Raw genomic sequence first — 22,021 nt, 5'->3', positions numbered from 1 at the left:
GATCGCACCATTGTACTCCAGCCTGGGCGACAAGAGCAAAACTCTGTCTCAAAAAAAAAAAAAAAAAAAAAAAAGCTAAATTTGAACCGCCAAACAAGTAACTCAAAATTTGTCTTTAGTAAATTGTCAAGAGCTACTATAATATCCATTTTGATACAAACTTGTGCTAAACAATGTTTTTCTTTTTACTTATATTGCCATTGTTTCTTCGAAGATTATACAGATGGAAACATGTATTTAAGCCTGAAAGCTTCACAACTGATGGATGCGGGGTCTTCTGGCTCCACCATCCACACCTCCCACTGCTCTGCTCTCCTGGAAGTCCTGCCCTTATCCTTTGAGAAGTAATCTGCTACAAAGAGACAGGGACAGGCAGTAGATCTTCATCTGAGGGCATCAAGAACCCTGGACCTTTAGAGTTAGAAAGAAGGTGATAGTTTCGGTTCTTACTCATCTCACTTCACAGGTGAGGAATTCAAAGCCATGACATTAAGAAAGTAATTGAAATGGAGGCATTAAGTGATTGGCTCAAGGCTACATAGCCAGTGTGGCAATGTCATTAAGGGCATATTGCACTCTTCTCACCTACTCTAGACTAAGAACCCTTACTCACCTCTCCACACCCCATGTTACGGGCTGAATTGTGTCCCCCTGAAATTCATATGCTGAAGTCCCAAACCCCTGCCCCTCAGAATACCCATATTTGGAGATTTAAAAAGGCAATTAAGGTGATTAAGATTAAACAAGGCATCTAGAGTACAGTTCTAATCTAATATGGCAGGTGTATTTTCAAAATAATTTTCAATATTCATAAAAGCCTAAAGGAAATGCACAAAATATGGTCTAACTAGAATTCCAGGTTTCATTGCTTTTAGGTAGAATTATACCAATGTGGTGACACCAGCTATCTCATATGAATCTGAAACTTTAATTAGTAATCGATGTCTTTCATTAATTTAAAATGAGAAAATTATTTATAATTTAACAAAGTTGATTTGCTTGATAAGTAAAAAACACAGGCTTTTTGATGAAGAGAAGATTGAGCAGGAACCACTACTTTAAGCCCCCAATTCCTTTATTTGGATCATCTAAGACCCATGCTGTTTAATCCTCTTCAAATTTCTAGAGCTCTTTCAGGGATGAACTGAACAAATTATATGGCTCCAGTCATCTGTCACATCAGGGATGTTGACAGCCACTGTTTTCAAATCTGAGTGCCGCTGACTTTTGCTGTATTTGGTTATTTTCCTGAGAGTCAATGAAACTTTAAGTGAAAACGATCCCAAGATAAGAAAATTTAAAAACAGTCTAATTAAATAGGTGGATAGACCTAGCTTTTTAACCGAATAGAAGCAAAATTTAAAAGCCGAGATACTCAGTACATGTACTAGGGTATCAAGTGCCCTCGGTAGAATATATCTGAAAGTGTGAAAAACAGTACTTTAAGCAGAAACGTACATTTTATTTAAAAAGCAATAGCAAAGGTGTGAAGAACACAAACTTCTATTAATAACAGAAGTTTATTAAATGCTTTATAGTAAAATATTGAGCCCACTCTATTACAATACACAGACTTAATGTTCTAACAAATAAAACTGCCTCAATTGAGGGAAGTTTGTGATGCAAACGCCAGGTGGAATTTTGGGGAGCAACACAAACAAATGTATCCTCCTTCTGCTCTTCCACAACTGCAATACTGATGTTCAGAAATGTGTAGGTATTGGGAGAAACCTTTAGAATTTCCTGAGTATTTTATTAAACAATTCTTACAATTATGTTACCTTAAAGGAAAACATGAAAATTTTCTGATGAAAACATCCATTTTAATATTTATTATCTTCAGTGACTAAGAAACACAATCCTAAACAACATGTATTATACCGTAAGAAAGTCTTTGGAGTTATCATAAGGCTCTCCAGCACAAGGTAAACCTCAAGGCAATTTATCAAGAACTAAATTTTTTTGAACTACCGAGATAGTGGCATATGAAGGTAAAAAGAAATGTCAAGGTTAGCCGATTGTTTTCCAAATACTAGGATCTAAAGAATACCGGGGGAAAATAGAATGTGGGAATGAGATGCTATTGGACGGTAACAGATGGCTAAAAAAAGGTACTGAGACTAGTTAGCATTAACTAGTATATAATGTATCTTCATTCATTAGTCAACATTGTCTTCATGTATATAATTATTTCAGGATAGCATTTCTGCAAATTATATTGGTTCATTTAGTTTATCAAGTCAGCTGGCAAATAAATTTTGATTCCGAATATCTAACGTTATAGCAACTATAATTGCATTTTGATGTTTATCCCTAAGTATATCTGGCACTGTCAGCCATGGCTCTTGAATACGTTGTTTCCTGATATAATATCACTAAAAACAGAAGTGATATTGAAAAAAATAACTACTTATCTAAAACTCAAGATTCACAATGAACTTAACCAATTAACATTACTGAGCTCACACTAAAACTAGATCTTTTTCATTTTAAATAATTTAACCAAATCCTACAAAGAACAATTATTCAGAAAATCACATCCTAAGGTTTGCACTCATAGTCATCTATAATACGTATTGAGTATTGGGACTGAATTTGTACTCCTGGTCCACACTTTGGTACCTTATGTTTTCCATACTGGACATTTCATTTTATGAATAGGGCAATCAAAGAACTTAAAAGTAAAGAAAATAAGCTTTAATTTGGATGCAAGCATTTTGCATTCATATTAATAAAAGAGATCATGCTTTCAAAGGAAGAGAAAAATAAAATCATGTGTGATAACATAGAGTACTGCAGTCACAAGTAACCCAAACATACAACAATCTTCATTACAGAACTAAGCAGCCAATTCTAATACACTACAAACCATTTTTTGATTTAAAAGGCTTACAGCCAATACTTTAAGAAGGAAACACCAGTGAAAATCATTTTAAAATATATACCCTTGTAAAATGATATATTCTTTTAACATTAAAACCTTGTTTCAGAAGTTCCCCGCTTTAGGTTGTTACTCAAAAACTCATCATGTTCAAAACTCAAATTATTGTGAGATCTTGAAATCATAAGAAGCTTCTCCTTATTGGTAAAGTCCTTTTTGATGGCAACTTGGGGCACAAGCAACCTATCCATCGGGTCTTCTTTGTTCTCTAGTTTCATATATCCCTTGCTGTTGTTCCGATCCAACCTAGGCCAACTTGGATGTTTCCGTTGTTCTGCCTGAACAGTTAGAGTGGAGGGACCCCGGTCTAAGTCTAAGGACTTTGAGTGTGAAGAGAGCAAATGCAAGGATGTATTGGACCCAAACTGTCTTCTGGCAGCCCCAGGAGACAAGAGCTGTCCAGCCCCAGGTCCGAGAGCCATAGATGACTTGTACTGACTCGACAACGACTCCCCAATGGAATTATTCCTTGGTAGCACTGTGCTGACGGGCTGGAAGGATTCACTGGTGTTGGGCAAAGGAACCACAAGGGAATCCATTGACAAATTCCTTGACCTACTTTTGAGGTTGTCAGCATCTTCAGTGATGTTATCTATACTGGGCTCATCAATAACACAGTTATTAAGTTTGATCACAGGCAATGTAAAAGCACTGATGGACGATGACACAATTGACTTGGTTTCACATTTCTTAGAGCCGCTGGTCTTATCATCAGTTGTCTTGGAAGGAGGTGGATAGAGGCCAAAGACAGACGCAGAGCTGTCAGAGAGCAAAGGGGGCATAAGATGCCCAGAACTCTTACTTTCATTTAACATAAGTTCATCCTCCTCCACGGAGCTGTCCATTCGAAAACTGCTCCGAAAACCCGAGAAAGAGGCAATCGTATTTGCTGCCAATCTCGAGGCACAGGAGCTCCCATTCTGTTTTACTTCTGTTTCTCCCATCAAACCAGTGTACATGCCGTTCATTTGCCTCTGCTCCTTGATTCTTAGTGTGTGAATGTCAATGACTGTGGAATAGATATCCCTCATGTGTATGATTTTGGTCTCTTTGTCACGGTTTTCATGAAGAATGGCATTAGCACAAATGAAAATGAAAATGCCAATCCCCATGGTGAATGGGCCAAGCATTTTCATCTTATCAGAATGCAAATGCTGCTCAAAGAAGCGAACCACCACACCGCCTTCATTCCGAATGACCTGAGTTTCATTTGTTGACAGTGTTGTTTCAGCATCAATAAAATGTTCTTTTTGGGGCCAATATCCAAGAACGGCCATGGCAATTCCTATAATGGAGATGAGCACTCCTAAAATAAGAAAAAAACCAGATGGGGAATAAAGCCGGATTTTGCCACGAACAACCACAACATCTGCCCGGGGCCGGCGCCTGATGGGCTTCTTCTCTTGGGTAGCAGGAGATGGGCTGAGGTTGACATGCTGCTGTGATCTGGCAGAGTCTTGCCTTTTCAAGGCTGCCAGGCCAGTTATCACTCCACCAGTTGCTATCATAGCTTGGCCTTTTACTCTGAAGAAGAAAAAAAAAAGGAAAAAGATGATGTAAATATGTTCCTGGGGTATGAGCATCAATTCAATTAAACAACTGTTTACACAGAATTTTTGTTGCTGTTGCAGTTTCATGTGATTAAATGGGGCAGAATATTTTTTTAATTGACATAGTTTGGGTACAAATTTTATTTATTGACTAATGTAAATTTCCGGAGATTTCCTTTTTGGCTAAGTAAACATTTCTATTATTTTTTCAGTTACATTTCTGTTATTGATGAAATGTGAGCTCAAGGAATATTTAAATAATTTTATCACTTATTAATATAAAATAGTCCCCTGGCCACAAGACTGATGCTCACTCTCTTCTCTCTCTCTCACACACACACACACAGTTATCTGTGCTATTTTAAATCATTCATTGGACAAATCTAGAATACTTAATAGGTCAAAAACAAACACTCCAGACTGACAAAGAGGATACATTCCAGCAATTCATGGTTCTAAGACCTCTCTTGTGAAAGTCATCAATGAATTCTTAGCTGCCACATTTAATTTCCCCCTCAATTTTCATCTTCCTTACCTCTCTGCTTCTATGGATATTACTGCCCCTCCTTTCTCCACACTCTCTCTTCCCCAGTCTTTTATGATGTTAAATTCTCCTACTTCTACTCTGACCTCACTGACTATTTCAACAGACTCACTTAAAAGTAGAACTTCTCCCTAGAGTCTTGTTCTTGGCCATCTTCTCTTCCATACTCTCCCTTGGCATTCATATCTGTTCCTACATCTTCACCATTTCCTTGATGCTAATGAGTCCCAAGTCTATATTTCAGGTCATATCCTGAATTTCAATTTCACACTTTCCACTGCCCATTAGGGAACATACACACATTCATGTACTGCTAGTAAAGCTGAACTTACCTTCTAGCACACACCAGCTGCACCACTTGACTTGTCTGACTTTTTTAGCAGGGTCAGTTCTCAGATTTGGCTCTTTACAGTTATTTTTAACTCCTCCCTTTCTTCTTCCTCTTCCAATCAGGTTCTAAATCCTAGAAATTTCCAATATATGATGTCCTTTAATTCCACCCCTCTGTTCTAATCCTACTCTTCCCAGCCTTGTGCAGATCTTATTAACTTTTACTAGACCATATGATAACCCCCTAACTGGTCTTCCAAACAATTTCTCTTCCTTTACAATCAAGATCAATCAATCATCTCTGAAGTTGTTTAAAGAGAAGAATAATGATAAAATATTCTCCACTACCCACCAAAGTTTTAGCTGAAATTCTAGACCCATTGACTTTAACTTTGTCTCTAACTCTTCTCTTTAATTTGCATAAAAATAAAACCTAACAAATGTTCTGTATTTCTCATTCATATTCCATTTTGTACCATTTCTGAGATTTTGTTAACAATGTTTCAGCTGTCCAGAATCCACCCACTCCCCACTGCCCTGCCCTGTTCTTCACACACCCACATCTGGCTAGGCATCAAAGCTCATATTCCACTTTCTTTATAAAGCCTTCTCTAGCTGACCCACTGCACCCTATGCAAGCATTAACTCCTTACAGCATTTTATAATAGCAAGTTTTCTATGGCACTTACAATATTATAGTATCACTGTTCTTCTACTTCTTATGATCAAACATCAAATTTAATTCATATTTTTATTAGCAGAAACACTCACTGTAATACCTTGCACATGGCTAGTGTTCAAGAAATATTTGCTAAAATGCTGAATGAGGGACAAATTCTCTTCTTGTGGTCTGTTGGATGACCACCATATTACTGTACTAACTTTCCTAGTTAAAAATATGAACAAACAAGATTAATATCCAAACAAAAAGCAACATTTTTTGAGTTGGTAAAATATCTATCTTGATTCATAATAAATAGTTCTCAAGCTGCCATATCTAGCTGGTAGGAAACAAGAAGATATTTTAAGTTCCACAAGGTCTTTGGCAAATTTCAGAGAGAGTTTCTTCAGGGCATCAAATCTCATCTTGCAGCATTGAGCTCTCCTTTTGAATTTCTATTTATGATTTCTGAATTGTGTTTAAATAACAGGGTTGTGGTTGGTATCTACAGTTTTAACAAGCCACTGAGTAAATCCAGCCTTCAGTGAAATTATAACTAGGATTAAAATAGTTTTATGTTGGAAGAACAAACTAAATTGTAATCTGTTGCTCTAGTCTATGAAATTTATCAAAGTGTACATACTGCAGATTAGAACCTTTCCCAAACCTTTGCTAAAATAAAGCTTAGTGTCAACCTATGTTTTCTTGAAGCAAAAACCATTTCAAATGTTTGAATTAAATGCTTAGATTAGATAGCAGCCCTCTAGCCCAGTTATTTCCATATGGCAGGCTTAAGGATTTAGTCTGAAATCCTTCTGAGTAGAATGGAAACAAGGGCAAAAACCTTTCATTTAATTTAAAAGCAATAAAAGTGAATTACATTCCATACAGATTTCTAGTCCTCCCCCACTTTTTAAAACATTAGCACTACCATTTTCTGCTCAGGAGGCTGATAGAGGAAAGGAGATTAGATGAGAAAAGATATTTTAAGAAAAATATATGAGGACAGAAAGGTGAAAAAGAGAGATGGATGACTGGGCTTGCATGTGAGCATGTAAAGAAAGATTAGACAGGAAGAAAAGGCAAGGGTAGCTTAAAAGTATGAAAATGGATAGAAACAAAAAGAGGCAAAAACTTCCAGAATAGTTGAGAAATAAAGAATATAATGGGTGAAGGAATCACATTTTCTTCAGCCATTCTACCCTGGTCAAGCCCAGACAGAGGCACCAAGACTCCCAAGGATTAGCAAAATCACATTTGGTGCCAATGTCCTTTAATTCTGTTTAAAGCAATTCAGTACTACAGAAGGCTCTATTATCACTCAGGGACCCAATGTAGACCCTGAGAGGAAAGCAAAGGTGAGCAAATTCAATCACTGTTTCAAACAGCTTGAAACCTAATGAAGGAGCTAACAGATCCACATAAAACAGAATGAGGTAACTCCTAGAATGAAAGTTTCCATTAGAGAAGGACCTTTCATTAGGCTTCACACAGGAGATAGCACATAGATCACAGTCAAAAGTCAGGTTAGCAGCATTTCAAGGAAGGTCAAGGGAAAGAAAGCAGGCCAGGAATAGGAACTTGGCCAGCACACAACTCAGTACTACAGGAGGTCAGTTAGGTAAGTAAGGCCAGAGCGAGAGGGACAGCCAAGTCTTGGGAGTTGGCAAATGCTATTCCTAAATGCTTGCAATTTACACACATCTGCCATGGAGTTGGAGTAAGACATAAATACTGCTGTTGTTATTTTAGAAAAAATTAATCTGAACTTGTAGATGAAAGCAGGAATTAGGGACCAATACCGGAAAATGGCATGGGGATGCTAACGGCAGTTGCACAATAAGGAGCCTAGTGAAGGCTGGGTGCAGTGGCTCACACCTTAACTCCAGCGCTTTGGGAGGCTGAGGCTTTAGTGTCACTTGTGGCCAGCAGTTCAAGACTAGCACTGGCAACATAGCAAGACTCCATCTCTACAAAACATTTTTTTAGCAAGTTAGCCAGGCATGGTGGCAGATGCCTGTAGTCTCAGTTACTCAGGAGGCTGAGTCAGGAGGATTAACTGAGCCCAGGAGCTGGAGGCTGCAGTGAGTTATGATCATGCCACTACTTCAGCTTGGGTGATAGAGCAAGAGCTTATCTCTCTGAAAAGAAAGAAAGAAAGAAAGAAAAACGAAGCCTAGTGAAACTATAAAATCTAGAGTGAGTGAATCTACAGGCTCTGCATCTTCAAACTGTAATGCCAATTGGTACAAAGTGTTCAGTATATGCAAAAACAGCCTAAATCTACCTTTTTTTTTTTTTGGTCAATGCTGCAAAGCTACATGCCCTCCATCCTACACTTTTATGACTGTTTTTTGTTTTGTTTTGTTTTGCATGTTTTTCTAAGGCATGGGAAGTGTAAGAATCCTGTTAACTAGTCTCCTCACTGTAACAAGCCATACTCTTCTAAGTTTTAATAATAGTAGTAATAACAGCCCATACTGCTTATGGTCAGGCAATGTTCTAAGTGCTTTAGTACAAAAACATTTGTTCTCACAATAATTCTGGAGGAGTAATAATTGTAATATCTATTTTTCAGGTTACTGAGGCTAAGAGAGCTTAGGTAACTTGCCTAGAGTCACACAGCTAGGAGGTTACCCCAGAGCCTCCCATTTGAGATGGGGAGTGGCCTCCAGATTTGCTTTCATTTGAGGTTTTCTTTTTTCTTATTCTGATTCCTGTTTCCATAACACCAAATGCAAAAGAATGCTGCTCTGCCTTTAAAACTAGGCCTGTGGACCAATCAACTCCCATTTTCCAAATCTCAATGATTGCCTGTGAAAAGCCATGGGGAGTACATAAGTTTGAAGGCGTCATCTTGGGTGAGTATCTGGCCTCTTGCACCTGTCCATACCCCTTCAGTGTACGAAGATGCAGACTCAAAGGAGACCACTTTCTACCTCCACATCCTCCTCTTTGCTCTCCAGCATGCCTGACAGGGCAGGACCGGGACTTATTCCCTCAAAGATTCAAGTGAAGGATTTTACTACACTGAATTTCATTTTGTTAACTTGGGAACAAAATTTCTGCTTATCAGTCTCTTTGGATCCTAAGCCTGGCTTCCAAAATCCTGTTGTCCCTCTCAGTTTATGTTCATTTGCAAATATTATAAATCTGACTTCCAAAGCTTCACCCAAGTGTTTGGAAATTGAAGAAAGTATAGAGCAAAGAAAGCTCTGTGATATTCCACTACAGACCTCTTTCTAGGTAGACATTGTTAATTTGTTTAGATATTCATGTAATTGCAATAAAAATGGACACCTGGCATTGAAGTAGACACTGGGCTCAAAATATGTTTCCTGGCCTGAGACTATATTAATCAGCAACCATCATTTTGATGACATCATTTAACTGGTTATAAATAAATCTAACTGGAAGGCCAGCCACACTTAATGTTTCCATATTCTTCAAAAAGAGATCATGATTTTGTCAAAGGCCAAGTTAAAAGACAAATATGGGCTGGGTGCAATGGCTCACATCTGTAATCCTAGCAACTTCGGAAGGCCAAGGTGGGTGAATTGCTTAAGCCCAGGAATTCGAGACCATCCTGGGCAACACATTAAGACCTTGTCTCTTAATTTAAAGAAAAAAAAAAGACAAATATGTATATACCTGCAGACAACCAAAAATACAAAATTAGTTTGGGCTAACTTTTGGCTACATATTGATCATCTTTTTTTTTTTTTTCATTCCCAGTGCTCACAAACCAGCCACAATTTTGCTAAGCAATAGACATCAAGATTACCAGCTTGAAATTCACAAAACACACCTTCTTTTACTTTGCAAACTAGGATACTGTTGGGCCATCTCCAGGCCTTTCCCATCTTACATAAATCTGAGATTCATTGTGGGTCTTGGAGATCATCTGTAGAAAATCTTATTTTCCACCTTTCTCACTACAGAGAGATGTACTCTTGCCGGCACTCAAGCCCACTGTCTGCTTGCCTCTCTTGGGTTCACTTCCCTTTGAACCATTTGCCTTTGCAGACAAAAGCTCTTCTTGAAGAGAAGATTTCTGCTTTGTGAGTCATGTGTAATACTATACCACATACCGTCCGTTCTAATCTTCAGGCTTACCTCTCCTATTTTTGTTCTCATACTAATCTTAAAAGCCTTATTGCTGTCCTTTACCCTTTTTACAAGCTTAAGCACATTCTGGTATTTGCTTTTTATGGCACTAATCCATACCAGTTTTTAGTATTCTCACACTCACAGAAGTTTATTCCTATATATTTATGTCACACTATTCTGACCACACTGTGAGCCTATAATACATTAGACATGGTTCAATTATATTTGAGATAATTATAATTACATAGACTTCCAGAGTTGAGAGACTTTAGACATCTGTGGATCCAGACATTCCTTTTAGCCATCTAAAGGCCAGGAATGTTACTGAAGATCAAACACTGAATTAGCAGACAGAATAGAACTGGAATACAAGTTTTCAGACTCCTAGTCCAGTGCTCACTCTTGTTTATATATTCCCTTTTCTATTGTTTTTTCATGCTGTTCCAGTGCCTTGGCAGAGTGCCTGGCATATACTAAATGCTCAGTAAGTATCTGTTGACTGTGAACTGAGTTGATGAAGGTTTGAGTTATGGTTGAAATGTTCTAGGCACTAGGGACACAAAGTTAATAAAACCTCATCCCTGATTTCAAGGAGTATGGAGTCCAGTAGGAAAACAGTAGAAATAAACATTTAAAATAAAATAATTGCTATGATGGAGCTACAGGAGCATTGGAGAATGCTCTTCCATACTATCTGAAGGAGTCAGGACAGGCTTCCCAGAAGTGGCGGCAGTTAACGAAGGCTTGGCACATAAATGAGAGTATGCCATGCAGATAGATTCTAATTCATCCTTGTTCCTGACTATTGCATAAGGGTCCCTGCCCTCCGATTTTTCATCATCTTCCTAGTTGAAGTGTGACTATTATTTTAAATATATTTGATACTGTCTTATTTACATGTTTGAATTTTTATCTTTATCTGGAGGTTTAAAAATTCACCAGAATGTGAGGCTGTCTGCCCAAAGGAAGTAAAAATTAATCTATGCCTTGAGTACCAAACAAAAACATTATATAAAAACCCCATGTGGTATCCACAAATGTGACAGATGGAAATATTTTCTGTTCAAGCTAGAACAATTTTAGGACTTTCTTCCCAGTTGAGACATTTCAAACTTTTAGAATAGGATTTTTAATCTATATCTTTACCAGAATTGAAAAAAGAAAATTCATATGGGTGACAAAGAGTTCAATCACATAAAGTTTAAAAAATAAAAATAAAATAAAAATCATTTTTGGCTGGGCGTGGTGGCTCACGCCTGTAATCCCAAAACTTTGGGAGGCCGAGGCAGGTGGATCACCTGAGGTCTGGAATTCAAGACCAGCCTGGCCAACACAGTGAAACCCTGTCTCTACTAAAGATACAAAAAATTAGTTGGGCATGGTGGTGGGCATCTGTAATCCCAGCTACTCAGGAGGCTGAAGCAGGAGAATCGCTTGAACCTGAGAGGTGGAGAGTGCAGTGAGCCGAGATCTTGCCACTGCACTCCAGCCTGGGCAACAAGAGCAAAACTCCGTCTCAAAAAAAAAAAAAGATCATCTTTTAGCATGTAGCATAATTGTTTTTCACGTGGACACTGGAATCAGAGAGACAGGGACCCATGTCTTTGCTTCCTCATTTGAAGCCATGCAAGTGGCTTTTCTTATCTCAGTTCCTCCATCTATAAAATGGCAAAGCCTTCTTTGATACACAGTATATGGTGCACTTGAGGCAGAAGACCTAGCAGGCTTGAATCCCTACACAGCCCTTAATACTTAATAACCACATTTGAACAATGAATCAACCTCTTGGAGCCCCAGTTCCTTCATTTGTAAAATGGGTATAGTAACAGTACCTGTAGGATTGTTGTGAAGAGGGGATAATAAATGCAAAGCACAGTTCAGTTCTGGCAATTAAGGTCTACATGAGTGATATTAGTGATATCAGCTGGGTCTGACTACAAGGAATTTTCAAAGATAAGTTATACATATAATGCTTACTTTTGTGTTGATTATAAGAAGTTCTCAAACAATAGCTATTACTAACTCTTCATAGCTCACATTATTCTTTTACTGCTCTGCTAGGCAAATTAAAAATATACTAAGTAATTAATGATGACTTTCTGTCCATGGAGAGGTAGTTATGACTGCAAGTTTGTTCTGAGACTTAAGAGTCAAAAACTATCTGAATGGAATCTGTATATTTTAGTGGCAAAAGCATTAACAATTTGGAAGTTAAAAAGAACAGTTGAATTTATGTAAGAGAGACAGTTGGGAGATACAGAAAGAATAAAGCATGCCTTTCTTTTAAATTCATTCTATTTCTTCAGATTCGGAGACTTGTCTTGTGACAAACATAAAAGCAATAAGAAAAACAAGGTAGGAAAACCTAAACCCGTTCATCTGATGTTTTTAGTTATCTTCGTGATGCAATTGGATCGAATGCATGAGTAATCTGATCAATTCTGCAAGCACTATTCTGTTTCCATTGGGACACCCAAGCATAAAACTAACTGAAAATGAAGAGGAATATGGTGCCTGGGCATATGGGGAGTACAGAAGATGCCATAAGAGTGATATAATGTGAAAATCTGTAAAATGTTAATTCTGTGGCAAGTTTAAGCTATGATTTTATGGATACATTCTGAAGATCTTTGCTGGTCTACCTTGGGGAGAATTGTTTCTCAGTATTCAGTATAGTTCTACATTCACTTGAATGCTGGAACTAAAAGGAAGTACAAAATGTTTAGAAAATTTGCAAAATGATATTCAAGTCATTAAATGTAAAATATTACTTTATGGTCAAGTACATCTTGAGCCTGCAGAAAACGCTAGGAATAGAGATGAGACTGCCCTTAGAAATCTACACCTGTTCTGTTAGTAATGCCTTCAAAACCTGCCAGCCTGACAAACTGTAAAATATGGGTCCACACCAATTATGAGCTGTGTAACAATGACATAGAACAAGTGCTCTCCAAAGACTAAAAGCCAGAAGCCCGCAGAATACAGAAGTCTCCAGAAGGCCAAGTAACAGATCCATAATGAGCTCAGAAAACACCCTGCTGAGACCCTGTGGGAGATATTTTCTGCAGGAACAGAAGAAATTAGAAGGCCATTTCCCTCAAAGTAGAAATATGCTTTCCACCCCACATCCCAACTCCTCAAATCTGGACAAGCTCTTACACAATCACTGTCACACTCCCCATTCTCTGCATTTCCTGACAGGAAGGCGACTTGAAACTGGTGTAAAGAAACTATCACTAAAAATGTCACCAATTTACTAAGACATGGTAAATTAGCCAAGATATTCCTGGATGAAGAACTGAAGCATTTAAAATCACAAATTGGACTTTTTATAGAGACCCCTCCACTGCTGGAAAACATATAGTAACTTCACTTACAAGATAGTGGCTGTTTTTGGAGACACCATTGAATAGTGAGACTCTACTAAGTATTAATATCATTTCCGGTGATTTTAGATACCTGTAAAATCCCACACACTGTTGGCTTTCCTACAGGGCAAGGGGGAAAGCTGGAGGACAATAGCAATTTCAATTCTAGTCGTTCCATGTACTATTAAATATCTTATATACATAAGTCTACACTTTGGCAAGTAACACAGTCGTGTCCGTATTGTTAAGGCTACTAAAGGTCTTACATTCTTAACTGCTCTAAATAAGGAGCCATCTCTCACCAAGATAAAATCACCATCTAAATGAACAGTGAGTTGTGCCATCTTTTAAGCCACAGACTGATATACTGTACATTAAATTTCTTAAGAAGTTTTCCAATTGATGGTAGCTCAATTAATAGTAAAGCATTCTTAAAATTCTATACAAACATTAGAAAATTGTTCAAATTACATAATTTCTGCTAGAGAATTTTACATATTTTTCATAAGTAAAATCTAAGTAGGATCATCCTTAAAGCAAGGTAGAAACAGGTGTGAAGGGAGACTTCCCTGGGGATGGCAAGACCAAACTTCCCACCACTCACAGAAAGAATGATCTATTCCACTTGTAAATGCAAAATTCTTTTAGCATTTAAGGGACATCCAGGGGTTTTTCAGAGAAACCCCATGGATGAAACCTTAATGGTAAATGTATTAGAAAAAAAAGGAAGATGGTGGAGAAGCCTGCGACTATTTCTGGACTATTTCTGTTTTCATCTTTTTCCCTCTCTTCTCCTACTTGTGCAGGTTAGTGGCAGCAAGATGAATTCAAGAAAACATAGATTTTCAATTTTTAAAATGTATTTCTCGGTCTGTTTTTCTTTCATCTATTTCTCTTTGGAAACTACTTGCTATAGGCTGAATATGCCTCTCCAAAATTCCTACGTTGAAATCCTAGCCCCCAAGGTGGTGGTATTAGGAGACAGAGCCTTTGGGGGTGATTAGATCCTGAGGGTAGAGTCCATGATGGGATTAATATAAGTGGAATCCTAGAGAGCTCCCTTTCCCCTTCTACCATGTGAGGACACAGTAAGAAGACAGTATTTATAAACCAGGTAGTGGGTCCACACTAGATACTGAATCTGCTGGTATATTGGACTTCCCAGCTTTCAGAACTGTGATAAATAAGTTTCTGTTGTTTATAAGCCATACAGTCTATGATATTTTTGTTATAGCAGCCAGAACAAAGTAGGACACTCCACATGCTCATGGTAAAAACCCAGCAGTACAAAATGAAGAGGGAGTCGCTTCAGCCTCTGGTTCTCCTTCCCCAATGTAAGCATGGTGTTGGATTTCTTATAGCTATATCCAGAGAAGAATGTTTTCTCATTTGGTTTTCTAGAACTGATTTATACACGTTTTTTTTACATATTGAGGAAATCAGGTTTCTGGTTGTAATATGTGTGAGAAGCATGTTTAATTTACATTTTTACTTTATGTGATTGTATCTTTTAGCATACAGAAAATTTCAATTGTATATGGTTAAACCTATCAGTATGTTCATGGATGGTTTCAAGTCATCATTAAAAAGACCTTCTGCAATCTAAGATTATATTTAAAACATTCTCCCATGTTTCTTTCCAGTAATTTTATGGTTTAATTCCTTGCATTTAAATTTTTTGATGCATCTGGGATTTCTTTTTGCGTAAGAATCAGGCACGGATCTAACTATTGTTTACAGGTAAACAATCTCTCTTCCCTTGGTTTGAAATACTACCTACATTACATATCAATTTCATATATTTGTACTATGTACCAAATCCAGTATGTATTTGGGTCAATATTAAGAGTTGTCATTCTGTGATTCTCCTGCCTCAGTCTCTGGAGTAGCTGGGATTACAGGCGCACGACACCATGCCTGGCTAATTTTTGTATTTTTAGTAGAGATGGGGTTTCACCATGTTGGCCAGGCTGATCTCGAACTCCTGACCTCAGGTGATCTGCCCACCTCTGCCTTCCAAAGTGCTGGGATTACAGGCATGAGCCACTGCTCCTGGCCTCATTATTTTTGTTTGTCAAAAGTTTCTAGTCTGTTCTTACACATTTTATGTTGCACATGAACTTTATAATTTGATTTTTTTAAATCCAGTTAGTAATTTTTATGGAATCATGCTAAATCTATACATAAATATATGGAAAATCGGTGTTGTTACACTGCTGTAGCATTTTATCTAAAAATAAGTTTTATGCCATAGTTTTTTTAACATAGACCTTTCTCATTTCTTGTTATTTCCTGGGTATTCTGTCATTGAGTTTCTATTGTATATTGGTATACAATACAATTGGTATTGTATATTTCTTTTACTCCCATTTCTATCTTCAAGTAGTTGTTTGAATGTAGGAAGGCTACTGATTTTTGTGCATTGATTTTGTACTAAACCACATTATTAAACTTGCTAGCTGTTTAAGAAAAACAGTTTCCAGTTCATTCTCTCAGGTGTTCTAGAAATACAATTATATCATCTTGACATAGTATTGTTTGCCTTCCTTTTCCTAATTTTAAAACCTACAATTGCTATTTTCTAACTGTATCACTTAGTGCCTCCAGAGCAAAGGTAAACACAACTGGGATGAAGGTGTACATCCTGGCTTCGCTCCTGAATTTAATGGGCACACCTATTGTTTCACCACTGAAGTATCAATCAATCAGTGCCTGCTTTATTAAGAGTTTTCACCTAGAATTCCAGGAGACAAAATTAATTGGTTCAGAGTTGCTGTCAGAGAGAAAGCTCTCTACTAGAGAGTAAAACAGAGAAAGTGAAATGAAGGAGCAGAGAAAGGGCAAAAGAAAGAAAGAAAAAAGGTGGAGGATAAAGAAAAAAGGAAAAGGTGGAGGATAAAGTATAGGAAGAGAAGGAGAAAGTTGTATTGGGGAAGAAAATTATGGATTAATGACAATATTAAATATCTGAAAGCATGAATAAGAATTCCCATATACCTTTTTAAATGTCCTTACTTGTTAAAAACAACCTCTTCTTTGAAAAAACACATGTATCTAAGGACAGAAATTTTCTGCCTGGGATTTTTGAGATTGTTGAATTATCTACCGAATATATGAGCTGAAAGGAAAAAATTGCGAAGAATGATTAATTGCCTAAGATGTCAGGAATATAACAAAAATCAGAAAGAATGCCTAGCAGTAAAAATGAGTTCAAGGGACGCCTAAGATAACAATAACAGGATAAAACCATGTTTGTAAAAACACCATACATACACCCTACCACTTTCTACAAGGATAGTGTAATTTGGAATCATGCCTCAGATATTTTTAGCTTCAAGTATCTTCTACACCTTATAATGGTTTGTTTCCTCTGCAATGTCCTGTTAGAGATAGCAAGCCAAGACAAAAGTGGGTAGAAAACTTTGATAGTTGATTCACAGAAGAAAAAAAAACATAAATGTTCTGTTAACAAATGAAGAATGAGCAAAGAAATGCAAACTAAGGTAATCTCAAAAGTAAAAACATTAACTTCACTAGTAATTGGCAAAAATGAAAAAAAAGACAAAAAGATTGATTATGACCATTATTGGTGAGGTATAAGGGAAGAAGGTCTAATAAGCTGTCAATGAGAGGACAAATTGGTACTTTTCTTGAGGGTAACATGAGAAAGACTTTCAAAAATTGAAATGTCCATTCCCTTTGCCAGCCCCTGCCTGCTGACTGCCAATTTCCCTTCTATGAATTCTCCTTTCAAAAGATTTGCCCAAGAATACATGAAACTATGTATAAGGATATTCACTGCAGCACGATAGTAATGGCAACAACTTGGAAACAACTTAAATGCTCAGCAACAGAAAATTGGTTAAATCAATCATGCTGCCTCCATATAATGGAATATTATACAGATATTTAAAAGGATTAATATATACTAAAATGAAAAATGTTCACATGATATTTCTGAGTTTCTAGAACAGAAATAGTTAGAATTCTGTTTATGGCAAACATACAGAATGTTGTTGGTGACACGTAACAGAACTCTCACTTATATGTAACTGTATTATTGACCTATGCAAGGAACATGTACTGCTTTTATCTCATTTCCAATTTGGAACTCTAAGTACAGAGCAAAAAAGGATGTTGAAGCCTGGAACATAAGAGTAAAAGGCAAACCAATCTGGTACATATTAGAGTAATTAGGTGTGCTTGCTAATTTAAAGCAGGTGGAGTGTAGCCTTCGAGGCAAAAATGCAGGACTGGAGCAACTAGAAAATAGCTAAAATCACAAACCAGACTAAATGATAAGTTCAGGAAAGAAAGACTTATTTATGACACATTATAATCTTGAAACACTGAAAACAATTCTACCCACTTGGACAACACCTGAATCTACTGGGTGTAAAGTAGAATAGAGGATGAATTTAGAATTGTTATCTGCCTTTATGAAGTTTATATTCAACAATCTGTTTAAGGCTAATGCTGTGCATTGTAAAGCAAATGAGAAGTAAGCCTTAATCAGCATCGATGAACTTTCTCTGCACCTGGGTCATCCCAACTTACTGATAGCTTCCTCCTGGGCTCCAAAAGGGACATGGCTTGCTTTCTTTCCTTCCCCAAAGCTCAGTCCCTATTGTGTTTATGTCCACCTACCTTCATGCCAACTCATCAGTGATCTTTGCTTGCTCTAACCTTACAACTTTGATTCACAGATGGAAACGGCTTCTTTCTGAGAATATCCTGTGACTTCAGAATGATTACTCTCATAAAGCATGCAGCCACAGAGGCTGGACAGAGATCTTCAGCCTTGTGATGAAGGGAAACTGAGGTGGGGGCTCCAGAAAGGATTCTTCTCCTTAACCTAATTTACATTCATCTCCTCATAAAGATGATGAAGCAAGACTGAATTTTATTTAATTTTCATGCCTTGAAATTAAATCTCTATTCCACTCCCTCCGTTTGTCCTGTTTCATCTTTTGTGTGCTGCACAGCCCTGTTTCTACAGAGACCATGAGTCATTCCAGTGGGCGAGGGTCTGTTTCATCAAGGCCTTAAGGCTGGAGCTGGGTGAGGTAGTGAGAGGCCACTGTCCCTGGCCCTCAAGGGTTACCCTACTGGTGGCTTTTCCCTGTCTACTCTCAACCTACAGAAGGAGTATTTACATTTGACTTTTCTTCAAAGCATTACAATCCCTGGGGCTTATTTAAAATGAGTTTATGACAAGGGAGAGCAGTCCCCTACATTCAAGTTACTTCAATCGCAGTTTTCTTGATTTTTTTTCATCAAAATCAAATACTAATAGTGTTATGAGTTTTTGATATGTGTATGCTTTCTAAATAAATAATTAGCATTTGTTTACATTTCTTGATCCTCAATGGTATCAGATCCATAGACAAACATAACTTACTGTAACACACTATTTTTTAGCTTTGCTGTTCTTTCATGTAAAACCATAGATTTATGTGTAGTCTTTTGGAGATTAATGGAATGTTTGTTGGCTTATTCACATACTGGCTCACTTAATCCTCATAACAACCCTGAAAAGTAGTTATCAACATCCCCTTAGACAGATGAGCTAAGGTCCAAGAGGATATGTAATTGGTATGTAAGTGGCTGTTTTAGCAGCTCTTCCAACTCAAGTTCTGACTATACAATTTTTGCAGCCACTATGTTACTTCCGAACTGGTTGTGTCTTCAAAATGAAAATGCTGTAGAGAACTGAAGTAATTGCTCAGCTTTCTCAGGCTTCAATATCCTTTGCTTTAATATATTTATGGGGTGTCTGGATTATTTTTATATTACTTTTTGAGTGATGAAGAGGACTCTCCTTTCTTCCTAAATCTGAATAAGATAATGAAATCAAGTAATTAGGTAAATCAAATAGCATTCTTAATTCTTCCAGAACGATGTTGATAATTGGTTCAAATTTCTAGTTTAGTATAATTAGAAAGCAGACTCCAACTCAACTTTATTTAGCTCTGCTTATATTGTTTTCAATCCAGACCAATTATAACTTCAAACTTCTATGCTCCTTTATCCAAGGGAACCATGACTTTTATCTTAAACTCTTGTGATGTTTAACATTGATTTCTGCAGAAATATTCAATAGATACTTGCTGAGCACTGCCATGACTCGTGACCAGAATCTATCACTGAATCCAACATCGTCTGTGCTCTTACTGGGCTGAGGGCCTAGAAGCAGGGAGACGAGCAAGTATTACTAGGCACAAGGATGGGAGTATTCATGGGGCACAGAGAAAGGCCAGAAAAAGAACTCTGGGGATGGAGTAAGAGGGAGGGAGAGAGCAAGAGAGGTTTCACAAAGAAGGTGACCTTCAAGCTGTTTTCAAAGAAAGGAGGAGGAAAAGCAGAGAGGCAGAGAGGAATTCCCAGCTGGGAAAATCAAGGGAAGACAGCTACTAGCATAGCATGAATTGATTTGCATGCATTCAGACTGGCTGGGGTTTAGACTTAAGAAGCATAACCTTCTATCAGCAACTCCCAAGCAAAAGACAGAATTCACTGGTAACATCTCTAGGTTTTACTTGCTGAAGACACCAGTCACCATCACGGCTCCCCCACCCATCCTTGGTGATCCTGGGATAACAATTTCTTCCCATAATTTGGGGACTGTCTACTGCTTAAAAGGTGATCTCAGGACTCATTCAAATTGAAATTAAATAAAGTTAACTAAGGTCTACAGCCTTACTTAGATCAAAGTAAATATTAGTTAAATGGTGACTTTTTAATAATGATTAACTCCAGAAAAAAAGAAAGAAAAAAGTTTTATCCTAAATCTTTCCCAAAAGAACTGCCAAGAAGTTTTAAATTATTCATCTGGAGACTTTGGGGGAAAGTATGAAAAATGAGAAGAAAGAGTGAAAATTAGAAATGAGAAGAGAACTAGCACTTATTGAGTCCTGATTTTAGTTTTTAGCAACTCAATATATATTATTGTATTTAGTTTCAGAAAAATGCAGGAGGAAAAATTGCTCCATTTCATTGAGGCTCAGAAAACGTCTGTAATTTGTTCAATGTCACACAGCTAGAAAGCAGAAGGAAAGCTTTCAAATTCAGATCCGTTTAGCTTAAAGAACACACAATTTCCCCTTCATAATGCCACAAATTAACAGAAAAAGGATTAGAAGAAGGAAGCATAATTGAAAATTTTTGGAGAAAACAGATGAGAAAGAAAGAAGACTTTATGAATTTAGAATGCAGTTAGAAAAAATATGCTAAAGAAAAAATTTTAAAAATATGTTATTTAAAGAAATCAAATGGGTCTCTGAATTGCATAGCACAGTGCCCTGCCTTTGATAACTTGCAACTGTTGGTGAGGACCAAATAAGTTCAACTTATAACCTTTATAGGAACTCACTTCTATAAAAAATTATCAAAACTGTATGTGAGAAGTATTCAAATACTTCAAAACAGAAGCGAAAACAAACGCATACCACCTAATGCGTAAATCAAGCTCAAACATTCCAAATAGCATGTAATGGTGGCAACGTTTAATCTATTTAGTTTCTTATGTATCTTATTATTTGGAGGCATAATTTCTGGTGTTTTTTCTCTTTATTGCTATAGATTGGACCATCTGTCTCCAAAGCTAAGAGAATACTAAAAAATGACCCCATCACCCCAAACTGACAGATGTTTTTAAACCTAAGCAGGTTTAAAATTTCATTTTCTTCCTAAAGTATCACATGGAAATATTAACAAAAGGTTTTTTATTAGCAACATTTGTATATATATTTTTCTCCCTTTCTAGGGGGTAATTCGGCAACATGTACTTTTTATCTTTCAATTATTTTAAAGCAACGATTTTCCAACTAATTAGGGTGTATTCAAATAAAGGAATTCTATGTAATCATTTAAATGTAAGAAATCATTTAGTGACAGGAAGAAATGTTCAGTAAATATGTTAAGTGAACATAAAGACAATATGGTAAGCGATCTCATTTATTTGAGACTTTTTCGCACGTACACATGGCTGGAATAATAGATACCAAAATATACACAGCTGTCTATAATCAGCTGCTGACTCAGCAACACAAATGTCCCTGTAGTAACAAGAGGCACATGGAGAACAGATATACATAGAGAAAATACCCAGATAAGCCATTTGAAAAAGAGCTCACTCCGTGGTCTAACTAAATATAATTTTAATTTTCCTCATCTATTAAGTATTACCCCAGATAGAAGGCCACTTAAAATACAGCCTTTCATTTCTTCAAAGTCACGTACATCTTTATTCTAAAAAGTCAAATTACTTTGTTGTTATGCCAAGTTCAATTTGAGAGCTACAACTATGAATTTCTAGCTTAGTCAACTAAATGATAAAATTCCATGTCAAAATTATAGATACATTAATCTTATCTTCGACAATACTTCTCTTTAATGATTTCAAAAATGCCAACTGGCTAATTAGCAAGATACCAGAAATATAATAAGAACACTCATATAAGTTTTTTAAATAGTTGGTTGAAAGGGTCCAAATGCCTTCACTATTTTGGCCATATG

The 22,021-nt window shown here is 36.9% G+C and overlaps 1 protein-coding gene across 8 annotated transcripts in view; it reads right to left on the bottom strand.

Moving 5' to 3' along the window:
* Nucleotides 1-1,441: 1,441 nt before the first annotated feature.
* TMEM200A (transmembrane protein 200A) overlaps nt 1,442-22,021 on the bottom strand; it is a 79,336-nt gene continuing 58,756 nt past the window's right edge. For 6 of the 8 annotated variants that reach the window (XM_063707860.1, XM_019028711.4, XM_063707862.1 and 3 more), the window contains one exon: nt 1,442-4,465. In XM_063707860.1, coding sequence (XP_063563930.1) covers nt 2,974-4,449 — 1,476 coding nt within the window. In that variant the 5' untranslated portion in view covers nt 4,450-4,465 and the 3' untranslated portion in view covers nt 1,442-2,973. Of the gene's footprint in view, nt 4,466-5,367; nt 5,499-22,021 lie in introns of all 8 variants that reach the window. The other 2 variants (XM_055391663.2, XM_063707863.1) reach the window with 1 other exon arrangement.

The sequence above is a fragment of the Gorilla gorilla genome, chromosome 5, assembly GCF_029281585.2.
Source record: "Gorilla gorilla gorilla isolate KB3781 chromosome 5, NHGRI_mGorGor1-v2.1_pri, whole genome shotgun sequence".
Lineage (NCBI taxonomy): Eukaryota > Metazoa > Chordata > Mammalia > Primates > Hominidae > Gorilla > Gorilla gorilla.
This window is presented reverse-complemented; position numbering and strand designations above follow the sequence as displayed.